This window comes from Synchiropus splendidus, chromosome 1 (genome assembly GCF_027744825.2).
Source record: "Synchiropus splendidus isolate RoL2022-P1 chromosome 1, RoL_Sspl_1.0, whole genome shotgun sequence".
In the NCBI taxonomy this organism is placed as follows: domain Eukaryota; kingdom Metazoa; phylum Chordata; class Actinopteri; order Syngnathiformes; family Callionymidae; genus Synchiropus; species Synchiropus splendidus.
In genome coordinates this window covers 32,020,153-32,037,519 of record NC_071334.1, presented here as the reverse complement: position 1 = coordinate 32,037,519, position 17,367 = coordinate 32,020,153, and the positions used below count along the sequence as shown (strand labels likewise).

Here is a 17,367-nt window from a genome sequence, read left to right as displayed (position 1 = left end):
TGAGATGTTATTGGCATCGCTTCAAGGTAGTTGTGTAGCAGGGTTATTGCACTAAATGATATTGATATTAACAGATATTGTTAACTAATACGAATATTAATAACATGCTGATTGTAAATGCTGATAATTGTGTTTGCATTATGTGAAAATACCCATTTGTCAGCACCTTTGTCCTGCAAAGGTAGAGATTGAATGACATATCATTGAGATTCATCACAAACCAGGTCATGTCCAAATATAGGACACGCTCGCACCTGCAGTCATCCACTTTGTGTTTCTGTTGCATGGATGTCAACTTCAACAAAAGGCTTGAAACATTTTATTGACATGAAAACCGCACAACACCTTGTCTGTGCTGGTCAATGGCTCCATTCTAATGTCCATGCACGGTGAGCATTCAAGAAGGAGCTGAAATATGTTGTGTTGGTGCTGCTGTGCTGCATGTTGACCTCAGCTGCAGCATGTGGTCTCATATAAAAATACACCAGCTTCTGCAAGTACACACATTCATACTTAAAAAAAAAACGGTTCTATTTACAATTCATAAGCTGGAGAGCCAAAACATCTCCAGGCACACACAAGGCTTTATTGAATCCAGTGTTGTGACTCATTACGCAACATTTCAAATAAATAGTTAGCAAGAGATCACATCAACACTTGTGTCGCAACATTTTGTCGAATTTCCCTCTGTACCTCAGCCAAGAAAATGTCTCTCAGTGGGTGTTTCAAGTACCATTTTTACGATGCACGTACACAATGACAACGGCTTCTGTTTGGCTGCTTCAGGGAGAGTCTGTGAGCCACTGCTCTAAAAGATGCAGAAACATTTAAAAAAGATCATTAAAAATCATTTACAGATTTTTTTTTAAATTCAAACTTTTTTTAATTATCTAAAAAGACAATTTAAGATCAAACCTGAAAAAGACAAAATAATAAATACCAATTATCCAACAGTAAATAAGAGATTTATGTTTGACTTGGTTTTCAACACAAAAACCCCATTTGGTCACACTGAGATGCCGCAGGTGAGGCCAGGTTGTACCTGCTCCCAATCTTTTCCTCAACTTTCTCTTGAGTCTTGTTTAATTTGGACAAAGTATTAATGAATTGATTTTGAAAAAAAATGTTGCCAAACACAAGTTTCTTCGCAAAACCTAGACTGTACAGATGTCAAATACGTCGAGAAAAAATCTCTTCCCGCACTGTAGACCAGGGGTCACCAAACTGTTCCTGAACGGGCCACAATGGGTGCAGCCTCTTGTTCCAATCTAACCAGCACGCGCAGCGTCTGTATTGCAGTTCACCAATATATTCACCAGGGTGAGCAGCTCAGAGTCCAAAGTGTACGACAACAACCAACTCTGAAACATGGCAACTGTGGAAGAAGTATTGATAATGTAGGTGTTGCACAAAGGGTGAAGCAGAGGCAGCGTTGCAGGAGGAGGTGGGCGGTGGTGGAGGCCATTAAATATATCATGACTGGAGGACGGAGAATTTCCGCCATTGTTATTGTCTTCTTCATGTCTCATTAGAGCTACACATCTAGAAGTAGCAGCGACACTGCCCCCATGGTTTTCAGGTGGTACTGCTCCGTTTGGTCTGTATCCATAAGCTTTGCCGAAAGTGCAGAAATAGAGGTGAAATGAACGTAGAGCACGGACAGAAGGCTCCGTCTGTACCCAGAACCGTGCGTAACATTGAGCACGAATGGGCCTTTAAACTGTGTGTGCTTGATGGGTTGGAACAAAACCCCACTGCTGCCCTTTCAGCAACAGTTTGGTTGCCTGTGCTGTAGACTGTGCTCTTAATTAAAAGGCCAAAGGAAACGTAGTTTTAGAGTCGGGACATGTCTTGCCCACTTTGGTCCATTCAGATTCCACATTGACGACCGAGGTCAGAGCAGAAACACAATCAGGTTTGTTACAACCTCAGTCGCAAAGATTCACTCTTGAATGCAAATCCCCACAATAAATGTACAACACTGCATTCAGTAAAACTATTACAATTACAATCGTGTCCAGTATATTGCACCGACAAACCACAGGCACCGTAGAGTCCAAGCCCAGAGAGTGGCACGGGTCAGTCCAGGTCAGTACCAGTAGCCCTGCAGCTCAGTCCAGCTGGTCATCCAGTATTTTTTCTGCGGATCGTCGGGCTGAAACGCTGCGTTGAGCTGATAGCGCTCAGCCTTTCCGATCTTAACCCCATGATGCTTTGGCATTATCCGGTAGTAGATGGCTCGCTTGAAGAATCCAAGCTGGTGAGACAGGAAAGAGGGAGTCAGGGATGGGTGAGAGCCATCGGGGTTACGCGCATGAGACCTCCTGAGCTGGAGAGCTGGAAAGTCGAAAGAGTTAAGTCAAGGAAGATTAGATCAGGAAGGTTCAGTGATGGCAGATGAGAAAGAGGGAAACACCACTGTGTTAGGGGACGAGGAAGACAGACCCAGGTTCCAGTCACAAACATCATTTGGCCCCAGACTGTCTCTCCTGTCCAGACGGTTAATGTATCCATCAAGACGACCAGTGTTTGGCCCGGGGGCCAGACTATCATCCGCTCTCCACTTTCTTCATGTTGAAGGGTCTTCAGATATAAGACGCATTTGGCTTAACTTCTCATATGAGGATACACACAAAGTGAAGACAAATTGAATTTATACCATAAATAAATCAGCGGTCCCCACAGACCATCATCACATCAATCCAGGTCGTTGTTCATGTTGTGGGCCCGACCTAAAACCCAAAGTCGATCAAAAATGTGCTGTCTTGACTCAGTTTAAGTTTCTCTGAGATGCTGTTGCTGATCCTCGGCTGGTTGATGTCATTGGTCTTGGTCTCAACTCTCTATCAGAACCTCTGAAACTTTCATGAGGCACTCTGATCCCGTCCTGTTATGGTCCCTGAAGAGTCTTGCTCTGGACCATACAAGGAATAAATCTTATTTTTATTTTGTGATTCATGTCCTGGTCATTACAGCTGGTCTTGTCTTAGCCAGGAGCAGTTTCGGTCTCATCCTGGTTTCACTTGCTTAAAAGTCTGGATCTTATGTCAGGTGAGTCTAGGTGAGTAAACATCTTGGTTCAAGTCATAACAAATGCTTCCTCTAGTCTCTGTCACAACCTTGTCTAAGAGTAAATAAGTCTTGACTTTGAAGATTTTGAAGAATGACTTGTCCAAGTTTCAGACTGGTCTCTGCCCTGTAACCGTCTGTGTCCTGGTCTTAGATGCAGTGAGACTGAGAGCTCAGAGAGAGAAAGACAGAAGGTGCGATCACATCCCAGAGCCAGTCGGAGCAAAGGAAGCGGATTCGAAGGGTTCTTGTTACCCAAAAGCCCCACTGGTGCGTGCTGCCGGGTCCCCACTACAAGGGGGACCCTCTGGGGTCTCAGTAGTCCTCAGTCAGCCGCTCTGTCTCAGAGGGCTGGATCTTCATCTCGGCTTTCTGGGCCTTGGCCTCATACATCTCCCGCCTGCTGGCTCTCTGGAAGAAGCCGCACTGGGAAGGCAGGAGGACGGTGATGGGAGCAGTTTAGACTTGATGCTTCAGCGACAGCCACCAAAACATTCTCCAGGAAATGCCGTGAGAACATCCCATCAAAACAAACAAGGTCCCTCACCTTCCAGAGTATCAGAATGATGATCCCCAGCAGCAGAATTCCAGCTACAGCTGCGGAGATGATGATCCAGAGCGGGAGCTCGTACGGTGTCTCCACTCTGTCCTCGGGCTCGATGTCCACAGTGAACTGCAACAGATGACGCGCACGTTACATTTTCATGACCTTCGTTCAGTTCCTCGTCTCCGTGGTTACCTTGGCAATCTGGCTGTCCATCTTGATGGTTCGTTTGCCAGTAATTAGCCTCAGAGTGGCTTGACCTATGACCTTTACCCACTGTGCATCAGGAAAGTCCTGTTGAGACAAGGGACACAAATCGGCATGAATCAACAATCAGCCCCAGGAATGAATATGAAATAGGGTATAAACATGATGACAAATGAAGATTCCAGAACACCATCGCCAATAAATGAACAGATACCTGAAGTCACTGGCTGCCACTCACTAAATAATGAGACACAGGGTGGAGCAGACATGAAGCCATTTGAATGATACATTGGAATCCCTGTTGCTGTCAGGGCCCGAGTATAGCAACGATTATGACAAATTGGTTTTAGGAAAATAATGAGAACATATTTTAGGTTCCAACTGGTAGCTCAGGTTATACATGGTTCCGAATCAGACAGGTACATTTGGATCGGTGACATTTCTATTCAAGCCTTTTGCACTGTTGCCCTGCCTGTCACATGACCAGCTGCAGTAAAACCCAAAGTTAATGTTGCTGTGCTTAAGAAAGTGCAAAAGTTCAGTCCCTTGAAGGGGTATTGAACCAGTAACTCAACCGGGAAAGGTAGACAATGGCAGTCCCACAGTCAGGGCTTTTCACACCGCAGGTTCTGCGTTCCCGTTCCCGAGAACAATTTTCCTGCAGCTCCCGACTGCACACCTCAGTGTTCTGGGAGTTTGAGAAGTTGTTTTTGAACCATGTTGTGCACCCAGACAGTGAGCGGACCCTTTACTGCCCGGCATTTATCATGTTTGTGTGGGGTCGCACGTGTTTCCTCCCCGTGGAAGGTCTCCCTAGACAAAGTGCAGGTCTCCAGCAGGGATCAAGTCTGCAGCCAAACCCGACTCGCTTGTGTTCACATCTCGAACTTCTGAGCCAAACACGCTTTGTCTCAAGACAGAGCACAGTGTGAAACCACCCTCAGATTTGCAAGCAATGGAAACTGGCCTTATGATCGTAAACCAGCAGAGATCGCAACTAGGTATGCAATGACGTGAAAATGAGGTAAACAATCCTGAAATCCAAACATATTTCATGAAACAGTGTCCTAATTTCCAGAAGCCACTAGATGTCACTGTCTGCAGTATAGCTATTGCAATAACAGCTATTTAACCTGACATCATTTTTCAACCACGAGCGCAACCTAATGTCCTTTAGGACACAGTTTCCCACGAGTTAAAAGAACGAAAGTTACTACTATATTGAGTACTACTTTGATGGGCAGATGAGGAGTCATGAAACAGTACTGGAGGGTGGATGAAACAGTGTCCTAATTTTAGGCCACTAGATGGTGCTCTTGGTTTAGAAATGAGGTGAGGTTTCATTGAATCAGTTGTTCAAGTCCAAACATTTTACAGCAGACAGTGCCAACTGGTGGCCTCTGATAACCAGTACACTGTTTCATGAAACCTCATCAACCCTTCAAATACTGTGTCATGCAGCGCCATGGACCCATCACTAATAATGACAGCAGTCTCCTGGGCAACTTAAAATAGACGCATGATGCTCCGGTGGCATCCAACATCAATTGAAAATCCACTGAAATGAGCATAGCACGGGACTTTTAAAGGGACGCTCAGATGGTGGCACACTCACCTCCAACATGGTGCTGTTCCACAAACGTGAGCGGACGTATATCTTTGCTGTGTTTGTCATGTTGAGCAGTGGACATGAGAAGGTAACACATCGTGCTGTTCCCTTAGAGCATTCCTGCGACACGTCGAGAGAGAAGCGACGCAATAAAATGAGATGCCATGCTTGAAATAGATCATTCATTCATTTTGAGACAGCTGTTTCACGCTGAGGTGACTCCTCAGAGCCTCGGCGGACCGGCGTGCATGAGATCTGATCTGCTCTTACCAAGAAGTGAGCTATTTTCCGTGGCCCAAGCAGTTTGATCTTAGGCTGTGGTTCAATAATTTGAGGCGGAGTCGCATCTTCTTGCTCGTCCACTCTGATCTGCCGCCTCACACGTCTCGAGCCGCCCTGGGACAGCTGAAAGGAGGGAGACAAATTAGGAAAAGAAGGAGACATAACGTCACTTGGTAATAACTGGTTTTGATAAAGCTCTTGCTAAATGACTACCAGAATAGAATTGTCATTTTAAATGTCTAAACATGGAAAGGGTTATTATGATTTTCTATTTGGGGCAGCGCAATGTTGGCGACGGCTGACACTGTGCCTTTCCTAAAATACAGTTCTGAACAGCCGCAGTCTGGCAGCAGGAAACTTTTGACACCCCAGCGCTTCCACTAACATCTCATCAGCTTACACAAGACACAGGACCAGCTACAGTGAGTGGTGGCGTTTCCCTGCACCAGTGCAGGTTCTATTTTAAAACTGAGCAGAAGAAACAATGAATGAGTCCACTTCTAACAGTCGCCAGGGCAGTTGTGTTTTGGAAAGAAACCAAGAGAGCTGCAAAACCAAACCACACCAAAGTCACTATGCTTCTGCTGTGAAAAACAATATACACACATTTAACAGGAATTGTGTGCTACAAAAAGATCAATCACGATTACTTATGTTAAGGACAACAACTGTGAATGAAAATGGAAGCTGCATGATTAAAGTTAATATTGCTACTAGCAAGAAAATACCACGTTAAAAATAGCCTCTTATTTCTATAATTAAATCTTTTATTAGTGATCACATAAAAACATGGGTGCGACTGACACCAGAATGATCGGATTTAGGTGGAGTCTGTACACATGACCTTCAACATGAGGGCCTCGTAGTGATGGCCAGATGAGGTATCATGTGACAGTACTGCAGGGTGGATGAAACAGTGTCCTGGTTTTCAGGGGCCACTAGATGGCGCTCTTGGTTTAGAAATGATGTGAGGTTCCACTGAATTTGTTGTTCAAGTCCAAGCATTTTACAGCAGACAGTGCCACCTTGTGGCCTCTGATAACCAGTACACTGTGTCATAAAACATCATCAAATGAATCACACATTTTGCATTTAATCTAAATTCATTTGCCATTCAACAAGAGATTAATGGAAAATGAATGTGAGTTAATTTAATCTCAATAAAATACATTAAAATACATTATGTGCTTTTATCCACAACATGACTATTTGGGTTATGACATTGGATTCCAGACACACCATTTTTTTTAACTGAACCAATGTTGTTTGCATCAATGAATTATATTTGTGCGTATAATCAATTTATCAAAATTCATTTCTTCAAGTCCCAGCCCTAATAAAAATAAAAAATGAACCCAAATTAATATGTAAATAATTGTTTGAGACGTTCACATACAATAATGCATCAAATTTGTGAGGATTGTTACACATCAACTTCTCTTCTCAATTAAGAACATATCTTTTTTGTTAAATCTCCAGCTTATATTTCTTTTACTTTGTTGCTCCAGAATTTTGTCGAAGAATTTGAGGAAAGTTGAGGCCTGTGTGCGACTCACTGTTAAGTTCAGGAGGTTGACGATCTCTCCGGGTGGGTTACATTCACTCTCAGATTCGGTCACCACCACGATCTTGGTCAGGTACAGCAGCCACTTCCCATTGGAAACCTCCACAGGCCACTCAAACTCCACAGCTAGGGTGCCCAGGTCCCCCAGTGGCTGACCCCTCATGTTCACCTGAAGGTCAACAACCAAAGGAAGATTCAATGGATGAATGTAGCAGTCAGCAAACTGGGGCCTCCTGCAGTAAGTGTCATCCGCCCTGCAACCACAGACTCTGCCTCATGATTGTATTTACTCCACATAAGTCTATAAAGACAGTGTGAGGATGAAGAGTGGGTGAACAGTGCGCTGCAGCACGATTATTAGAAGCTGACTCACGTTGAAGGTGAACTCCACCAGACTGCCCACGTCACTGGTGTTGACCATGGCCGACTCACCCATCACCGTCCCGCCAAATTTGGTCTGCACCAGAGGGTTGGTTCTAGACAGGACAGCAGATGGAAATGATTTAACAAGTCGCTCAGGTTGTGTGAGGAAAGTTGCTGCTCACAGGGAGAAGGAGGGGAAGATGGTGTTCTCGATCAGCAGAGCCACAGACACCGGCCTCAGGTCCATCTGCTCGCTCAGACTGGAAACACACGGAATTGTTTAGATACAACTTAGTGACCGACAACAAAGAAAAAGGTTTATTATGGTGACAAATGTCGCAGCATAAATACGTTTTTGTCAGTGTCATTTAAGCAGGAAACGGGTAGTAGTAGCTCGGCTGATAATTACAGCTGAGTTGAGTATTAATAAGAGTTGTAGTAATAGCAGTAGTAGTGGTAGTAGATATAACAACTGCAACAGTACACCAAAGTTGTAGTAATGATTATTAGAATGGCAGTTATGGTAGTAGTAACAACTATTTTATTAATAGCTGTTACTACTACTACGACTGCTACCACTACTATTATGATTATTAATGTTATTAATATTCTAAGTAGTAGTAGGAAGAGGAGGAGTACTAGCTTAGGTACATGCAGTACATAACCCTGCTATCAGTCTGCTGGTGCGACATATGAAGAGGAGGAGAAAGAGGAAGCCATCAACAGTCATGGCTGACACCTACGTGGATAGAAGCAGCGTCGTCTCAATCTCCTCTGTCAACAAATTAATATTGGACGTCTCAAACCTCAATGACAATGTGACCTGGTTGTGACAGGAGCAGAACATCAGTGCCAACGGACGGATAAATTAGAGATGGTCCTACTTGACCTATTAAACTTACTTTGTCATTGCCCTCGAGTGGGTTTCCCAACTCGCAGATGACTGATCCAGTATAGACGCATTCTACATCGATAGACTAAGAAACAAAGGTCAGCGGCTTTGTTATCGTCACCACAAGCCGACATGGCTTCCTCTGCCGCCCTCGAGTGGACATACCTCAGCCCGGACACCAGAGTAGGTGAGCGCGTCGGGGATGGTCACGTTCAGAGCGGCCTGGTGGGCGTCCTCAGCCTTTTTGCCTCCCGTCGGAAAGTTAGTCACTTCCACCTTCAGCCAAATAATTTTAATGTTGCTGTTAAACTGCAGGACCTGTTTTTTCCCCTGCCTGGAGGTGGCAAACAAAGAACCATTAAATAGGTTTAACACGCTGCAATAAAAAGCAGAGCAGAGCAGTAGTCACCTTGGATACGGCTTCTCTCTGTTGTTGGTATACTGGGCTGTCAGTTGGAGGTTACTGGTGCACTTGTTGTCGTCACCACACTCCTTCGGGAAGTTAATCTTTCCAGAAATAAAACAAGCATTATGATCACTTCAACTGAATTCCAACAGCGTTCGTACACACCTCAGCCCTTTGAGTGAGTTTCTGATCCGGGCTGAGGATGGGGAAGGCGTCCAGGTTCTGCATGGAGCGTCGGACTTTAGGTGTCGGTTCTTGTAGGCCCATCCTGATGGAGAAGGCCACTGGCTCCAGTTTGTCAGTGACCGGGGACTGTGAGGGAGGAAAAGTCGGAGGGTGTTCATTCAAGAGCTGAAACTGAAGACATCACGTAACACCAATCAGATTCTGTGATGTATTGTAACTTTGGCACATTTAAAAACTCTTTTTTTCTCTGAACCTTGGCCAAAACCAACACCACAATCACCCACCAACAAAAAGTGTGCTCTTACCACAACAGTCAATTGGAGAACATGGCACTGAATTTTGGAGGACGGCAGAGTCAACACTCCTGAATAGGTGTCATCATTATTCAGAAGGAAGCGAACTCTTGGGCTTCGTCGCCTGTCCATGTCAGCCTCCACGGTGTAATTCACCGCTGTGCACAGATGCGGCGGGTCAGTAATCTTTCGGATTGGTTCCGTCCAACACAGCCATTGCAGTCAAACCAACTTACTGATGTCTTTCTTGAAGTTCTTGTTTCCATTGCTGAGCGTGAAGGACATGCAGAGATTTGCTCTGACGCTGTGAAACAACACAGAATGCCTTCAGTCAAATGCACTTGCACCACCACACACCGTTCTGAAGCGCAAGACTCACCATGGTCTGTTTCCTGAACACTCACTGAGATTGATAATTTCTGGCTCAACTGTGAAGTCTTTCTGGAGGTGAATGACGGGTCTGGCCCTGATAAAAGGGTTTTTAAAAAAAGACTGTTTAATTTAGATAAAGAGAACAAATATTGTCTTTTGACTTTATATAACATTTAAAAAAGTGATTCTATTTCCACTCATCCATCCATCCTCATCCGCACAGGTCATGCAGGCCGCAGCTTCAAAAGGCCGTGCCAAACACCCTTCTCCCGGGCAACATCCACCGGCTCGGACCGGGGGATCCTGAGACACTCACAGGCCAGTCAAGAGGTACAATCCCTCCATCTGGTCCTGGGTCGACCCCTCGGTCTCTCTATGGAGTTCCTCAAAGAGCTCTTTCCTACGTCCCACTACATCCTCGGTTGAAGTCAACAGTGTTCCTCCATCCTGTAAACAGCTTGGATATTCTGCTGTCTCCCCCTTGAGCAAACTCTCCCACACCTGCTGTTTACAGCAGCCCTTCAGGCCAACTGATATTTTGCAACTGATCAGGGGTCCTCCTTCTACAGTCGGATGACTCCCCTGACATCTGGTGTCCACCAAGAAGTCCTTGGGTTGAGTTGAAAACCCTTCTGACAGTTACTTCCTCCAGTTGTTGCCAGTTCACCTGCACTACCCGCTTGTGCCTAGTCGGCCTGTTTTTATTTCGTTCAATTATTACTGCTTTCACATTGTCGTCTATTTCATGATTTTACGACACAAACCGGCTTCAGGGAGCAAATGCATTTGGAATTAAAGCACAGACATCCAACCTGAGCAAAGCAATGCGGTCATCCAGGGAACCGACTAAGATATCAGGGTAACTGTTCTCATCCATGTCCATGCCGCCGCTAATGGAGTAGCCAAACGTCTTGAATCCCCTCTTTTCCACAGACTCCCCAACTATCACCTGCAGGGGGCAGAAGAGGGGAACACTCAATTCAGAACCGGATTTAAAACAACAAATACAGACTTGTGAAGTGAAGTGGTACCTGACTGGGTTTTTGTGAGATTCCCTTTTCGCTGCCCGACCATATATAGACCCTCCCGGATTTGTGGAATGGAGCTCCCACTGCAAAATCTGCGAAATGGCACAAAATACAACACAAATGATTGCGTTGAATGTGTTGTGTTGGAGACCACCAAACCTGAGACCAACATCGGGACCAAGGAATACAGACCAAGTGGCAGACTGGCGGCCCGAGTCGAGATGAAGTCAATACTAAACAAACTTGTTAGCGTCTATAACCGTATTTCCGTTCTTGATTTAAAACAAAAAAACACGACTGCGTCTACATGACTAATGGACTTGGGATGAATACACCAGCAATAAACAGTAAATGAGTTTAGCACTACTTTTAAGGTGCAGATGAAAAATAATGTGTCAGAATATATGTTGTTATCTTTTGATGTATTGGGGATGGACACAGTGTTAATTGTGTTGTGTCAGGTGTGTGTGTGGGGGACTTGTTGATGCTGTTTCATGTGAGTTGCGAGGTTGACTTTAGTAAACTTTTGTAAAAAAAAAAAATCTATCTACGATTGAAGTACCACGCTGATGTATGTTATTCCACTGTGACAGGATTACATCCACATCCACAATCCAGAGTCAATTGTGTTTTTTTGTTTGTTTTTGTTTTTTACAATTGCCGCGAAAACACGTCGGTGCGGGGCCGCCATTTGTATGTTCATTGAAAGACTATGGTGTAGTTGCAATTACTCAGGCAGTCCAGTAGAGGGAAGCAAAATACTATTTTCAGTTTAGTTGTGCAAATTGAATGAGTTATTGTGTGGCAGTTTCTGTGCTGGTCTCTGGGCGGAAATGTGCTCTCCTCATGGACCTGCTGCCGCTGAGTGGGACAAAACATAGGTGATACACCGCCTGGCCAAAAAAAAGTCGCAACCTGGATCCTGGATCTGGGGTTGCTGCAGTTGGTCAGGTCTAGGTTCAGCAACTTGATGTGCTCAAAGAGTGAGCTCAGCTGACCCCCTGAATATACTGAATGACCAGGTTATTCCCTCAGTGGGTTTATTCTTCCCTGATGGCACGGTCATATTCCAAGATGACAATGCCAGGATTCATCAGGCTCAAGTTGTGAAAGACTGGTTCATAAGACATCATTTCCACACATGGATTGGCCACCACAGAGTCCAGACCTTCACCCCATTGAGAATCTTTGGGATGTGCTGGAGAAGGCTTTGCGCAGCGCTCAGACTCTACCATCATCAATGCAAGATCTTGGTGAAAAATTTATGCAACACTGGATGATCTTGTGACATTGCAGAAGCTTATCCAAACCATGCCACAGCCAATGCGTGCTGTGATCAAAGCTGAAGGCGGTCCAACAAAATATAAAAAAAAAAAAATATATATATATATATATATATATATATATATATATATATATATATATATATATATATATATATATAGTAGAGTGTATGACCCTTTTTTTTGGTGGCAACTTTTTTTCTGTATTTATATACAGATCTACCGTCTATTGGTCAGTTGTTTCAACACTCATCTTGTCTCCAATGGATGCAATATTTAATACTTGCTTGCTACCTCCGACCCCTGTATGTGATGTAGAGGAGGAGGGTTCAGTAGTGCCACTGTTCATGCATGACCTTCTCCGTTTTTTCACTCCACTTAAATGTCTGTCTAATATTTATTTAGCAGATATGCTTCCTCTGTTGAAGTGTGGGAAATCCTCATAAATGCAAAAACTGCACAAGAGAGTCAGGCGCGAGTGCAGCGTAACTCTTCATAGTAACAGCTGCTTTAGTTATAGTGTATCATCCAAATAAATGTGCCACAATTCATCATCCAGAGCTCTGCTGATTAATTTAAGGGTGAGAAACGGAAGAAGTCACATCTGCACAGTAGTTAGAATCATCATACACAAGCCAAGTGCACCATGATGTCACACCAGGAGTTGGGATTTTCTTTTCAAAGGCAATGAGCAAACAGTGGCGGGTCAGATGGAAGGTACGGTATGCACCATATGAAGGAGGAAAACATTTTAAAGGTTTGGCGTACCGAAGCACACCAAGCCCAGTTAAAAGGCCAAGGCAAGTTAATGGTTAGTGAATGTGGAAGTCACTTGTGTTACCTTGGAATCCATCCTGGTTGACATCACCTATCGCAGCCACCGCAAAGCCGAAAGCTGACTTTCTGGGTCCTTTCAGCACCATGGTGGCTGTCTTCTGGAACGATCCATTCTCATTCATATAGACGTACACCGCACCCTCCACATCCTTGGTGCGATCAAAATAAAAGGGAGCGCCAACAATGACGTCATTCCAGCTAAAAAAAAAAAAGACACAAAAAGCATTTTTCATGACACTGCTTCCAACATATGATACGGCTGAGGGAGCACTTTTACCTCCACACAGTTATAAATCACTGACATACATTCACCTCAGGACAGAGACAAACAAGATGAGGTTACAGTGGAACCATTATGTCACATACTTCATCCTCTGGTACAATTCCTGCTCTAAATGTGCTTCCCAACAAACCTCAAACAAATAATTCTCCGCCGAAAAATATAATCTAGCAACCCCCCCCCCAAAAAAAGGAAAAAAAAACACACACATATATATATATATATATATATACTAATTTAGTTTATGTAACCAATTCGATTCTCATCAGTTTAATGGCTCTTTTTCTTAGATTACTATACGTCTTCTGTTGCTGCTCCTTCTCTATGCATTTCCATGTTATCACGTACTCATCATTGTTAAGGTCCGTGACAGCGAGGCAGTTCCCGAAGTATGATCCCACTTGTTCACCACGGAGGATGAGCGTTGGTTCAAATATCTGGCCCTTCCTCATCCCGAACATCACAGACCCCTTAGCTTCGTCTCTTGGCGAGCCCGTCACCACCGTGTACTCATCACGACTCAGCAGTTTCAGCTCTTCCACCACTGAGTAGCCTGCGATCAAGAATTGTTTTGTTTTTACACAGCTGACTTTGATTTTTCAACAACTGAAACAAAGACAAAGTGTCCTTACCTATGTAGTTGTATGTGCGCTTCATCGATTCAAAGTGTGAGGTGCGAGAGTCCCACTCATTTACCGGATCTCTCCAGATCGCATGGACATTTCCTGGAACACGCACATTACATGGGGAAGGAAAATGCAGTCACACCAGGGGCCAAAACTTTAAAATTCAAGTCCGAGCACTGTATAAATAATTGTTGAACCTTCACGACTCAAAAAAACAAAAAAAAACGCAACTTAGTCTCCACATAGTTCTGTGTTAAAATTAAATAAATAAACATAAAACCTGATTGCTGGAAAAAATGCGGTAAGACTATAGATTGGGGCAACACATTAACTGTGAATAAAATAAAAAATACATTTTTTATGGTCAATAATCTGTAATTATGATGACATTTTGGTGACCGTTCCTGGGTGGAATGTAGCCAGGATTAACAACACACTGATGGGTACTTTATAATGATGAATTACCGACTAATGCTCTTATATCCAGCATAATGTTGTTAAGCCAAATGGTCTCCTCAACTCTGTTTACTGCCTCTTAAATAACAGCACGGACGATTTGAAAGACCTTGAAAGATTCTCACCTTGCCACAAGTAGCTGCCGGGGGCGCCGAGATAGACATCGCTCTCTGTCATGCCGCCGGAGATGCCCATGTTGCACATCCCCTCGCCCCCCACGTCTTGGGCGGGATCACAGAACTCATATTTGAACAGTTGCCACTCATCATTGGGGTCATAGGTCAGATCGTTGCTTCTCACGTAGCACTTCCCGATCATACTGTGCTGACTCGCCGACTTTACCGTCACGTAGCGATGGCCACATGCCTAAAATGGCATGCAGGAATCAGCTACTCACAAGCAAGAGAACTCTCCCACAAACACACATCTTCATTTACGCACTCACCTACAAGAACTTGGCTAAATACAATAATGAACAAAATGACTACATGAAGATGTTTGTTAGACACTTTAGATACTGTATATTAGTTCCTTTCTATTGAATTTGCGGGGTATTTCTTGCATTTGCTTCTATAGATGTTACACTTCTATACTATTGCACCACACTTGTGTTGGACAATGACTGTCAGTTGCTGTCAGCTTCCCTTTTTCTGATGGAGTCTAAAGATCAGGAAATAACCAGCGTTCTCACCAGCACACGTCCTTTGCCCAGTCCTCTCTGGCTGGCCACGGTCACTCCCAGCCACATGCCTTCCACTATCTCCTCCTGGTTCGCTGAGGACACATGGAACCAGTTCAGTAATACATGAGACATTGCATGCCTTTGTTGCAACAAATCTGGATGCATGCAGAAGCATTGTGTACATGACGACATGGATCACAGGCAAGTTCTTCAGGATGTCACCATACACCAGTCAAGTATGACCACTACTGTCTACTGTTGTGCATGTACCTATTTAACTGATGGGCAACAAGTGGCAAGTTCCAGGGGCATCCGGAACACAGGCCCAAAACATCTCTGTGTCTCTGGGTCTCTCCCAGCATAGATAGAGTCTCATGTTCCATTTGTTCTGTACCTCATCTCACACATCCTATCATCATAACTGAGGCTGAGTCACAATTCTTTCAGCTTGTAACCGCCACTCTAAATTAAGATCCTCACAGTCACATCGCTCTTGTGGCTCTCAGTTGGAAAGAGCCAACAGATAGTTAGGAGCTCGAGACCACTGGACTCAAATGAATAAATGGGTGGCATCGGTTGTCGTCCACTCCTCTCCTGCTCATGAGTCATTAGGATGAAAGGGTATGTTCCAGTGACATCACAGATACCTTTGGAATCCACCTGCCACTTTTAACTAGCTCTAAACAATCGTGAACACCACAGCAGGAGAATTTGGGACTCAAAAAAACGGCTGAGTGTTCTTCCAAAATCTACAGTGACTGCTGATTCAGAGCAGCAGAACGACAGGAGAAGACACAGTGACCTTTCTGCAGCTCAGTCCATTGTGAACATGGGGGAAGCATGGTGACAATCATTTGGAGGAACTGAATGACCTGACTTCCTTACTCTATAGTCAGAGCCTTCCTGCATCGTGTGTATGATGAACTTGCAATTCTTAACATGTAGGAAGATCCTACTGCAGGACGCATGTGGAAATCATGTTCCAAGTTGGAAAATAACTTGAAAGTAAACCAATATAATGGAGAGACTTTCTGGTGTTTTAAATGCACAAGTATCGTGTTCTTCTTCCAAAGCAAGGAACTAATACAACCTGATTCTATTCTGGAACTGTTGGAGGAAACCAGTGTTCCAAAAGAGAACTCAAACACACCTAAACACACCTAAAAAAAACACACCTAGCAAACAAGCAGTCACATGCTTGTCCTGACTTTAGATCTGAACATCACAGCAGTACCAAATGTAGCAAATGACATTTGATACAATATAGATACCATGTTGTGAACCCCTCCAACCTTGACCAGCCACTTGTGTTTCCTTTGGATTCCGTTTGTCCCCCTTTCTGGACTCTACGGGGTGTTATAATATGTAGTACAGTACAGTGTTTGAATGCTTGCTTACTGGATTTGACGAGGCCCATTCTGGTGCAGTCGTCTCTGCTGGTGGTGACGGGGCAGGAGTAAATGTCACCGGTCTCATTAACATTTGGTAAAGAAAGAGCTTTCTCTTTGGGGGCTCCCACGAGGAGTCTGGAACGAGAAACACCAAGGACATTCATGGATTAAGCTGAATCATAATAAAGGACTGATAGTTCAGATGAAAAAATAGTTCCATCACTACATGTGGAGCCCTATAACAGACTTCGCTGTTGGTTCATCCCATTGGAGAAATCACCTCTGCCTTGAAAGATCTTCATTTACTCTCCACCCAACTTGGGGATGTGCTAGCCCCCTATATAAGCAACCGCAAATGGTCCCCTTTTGAAGCAGCGGAGTTAAATAGCTCTGCAAGCAATCATACAACATCCAGGTTACTAGACTTAGACTTAGACTTAGACTTAGACTAGACTTTATTGATCCCTTTGGGATGACTCCCTCCAGGAAATTTACATTTCCAGCAGCAATAGAGGCAAGAAAGGGCATGCAGTCAGGAAGAGCACCACACAGAGAGAAAAAAAAAATAATAATAATAATAACATAAAATAAAATTAAAAATGAAAAAAATTAAATTAATCTACATTAAAATAGGTTATTGCACCAGAGAGACAGTTATTGCACATTGAACTGCTAGTCTACTAGTACTTCTATTTCATACATGATCCGCCCTCTAACGAAGTTTGATATTGGGTTATAACCTGAGTGTAGGTCTCATGGATCAGCTACCACCTAGCTGGGACACAGAAACTTCACTCTGTCACCATGAGGAAAACCTTAAAAACTCTGTTATTTACTTCATTAGTGGGGGTAAATATCAAGTATTTAATGACACTCAAGTATCACAAAGTGCAGATTGTTCCAGCAATCCAAGAATATCAACTGGACGACCTTAGGACAAGTCTGCACAGCTCACCAACTTCTAGAGACGGACCTGGCAGTTTAGTCCACTCAGCCG

General features: G+C 44.0%; 1 protein-coding gene across 2 annotated transcripts in view; it reads right to left on the bottom strand.

Annotated features, from left to right (window-relative positions):
- Positions 1-313: 313 nt before the first annotated feature.
- The window catches only part of itga3b (integrin, alpha 3b), a 31,038-nt gene continuing 13,984 nt past the window's right edge, over positions 314-17,367 (bottom strand). For both annotated transcript variants that reach the window (XM_053875388.1, XM_053875397.1), the window contains exons 2-26: positions 16,378-16,505; positions 14,989-15,071; positions 14,423-14,663; positions 13,848-13,940; positions 13,564-13,768; positions 12,940-13,133; positions 10,819-10,907; positions 10,600-10,736; positions 9,795-9,881; positions 9,652-9,719; positions 9,428-9,573; positions 9,102-9,248; positions 8,940-9,037; positions 8,696-8,864; positions 8,541-8,615; positions 8,382-8,461; positions 7,821-7,898; positions 7,649-7,751; positions 7,268-7,444; positions 5,700-5,834; positions 5,436-5,549; positions 3,809-3,907; positions 3,617-3,742; positions 3,325-3,495; positions 314-2,257 (exon numbers count right to left, since the gene is read on the bottom strand). In XM_053875388.1, coding sequence (XP_053731363.1) covers positions 3,385-3,495; positions 3,617-3,742; positions 3,809-3,907; positions 5,436-5,549; positions 5,700-5,834; positions 7,268-7,444; positions 7,649-7,751; positions 7,821-7,898; positions 8,382-8,461; positions 8,541-8,615; positions 8,696-8,864; positions 8,940-9,037; positions 9,102-9,248; positions 9,428-9,573; positions 9,652-9,719; positions 9,795-9,881; positions 10,600-10,736; positions 10,819-10,907; positions 12,940-13,133; positions 13,564-13,768; positions 13,848-13,940; positions 14,423-14,663; positions 14,989-15,071; positions 16,378-16,505 — 2,983 coding nt within the window. In that variant the 3' untranslated portion in view covers positions 314-2,257; positions 3,325-3,384. The remainder of the gene's footprint in view (positions 2,258-3,324; positions 3,496-3,616; positions 3,743-3,808; positions 3,908-5,435; positions 5,550-5,699; positions 5,835-7,267; positions 7,445-7,648; positions 7,752-7,820; positions 7,899-8,381; positions 8,462-8,540; positions 8,616-8,695; positions 8,865-8,939; positions 9,038-9,101; positions 9,249-9,427; positions 9,574-9,651; positions 9,720-9,794; positions 9,882-10,599; positions 10,737-10,818; positions 10,908-12,939; positions 13,134-13,563; positions 13,769-13,847; positions 13,941-14,422; positions 14,664-14,988; positions 15,072-16,377; positions 16,506-17,367) is intronic.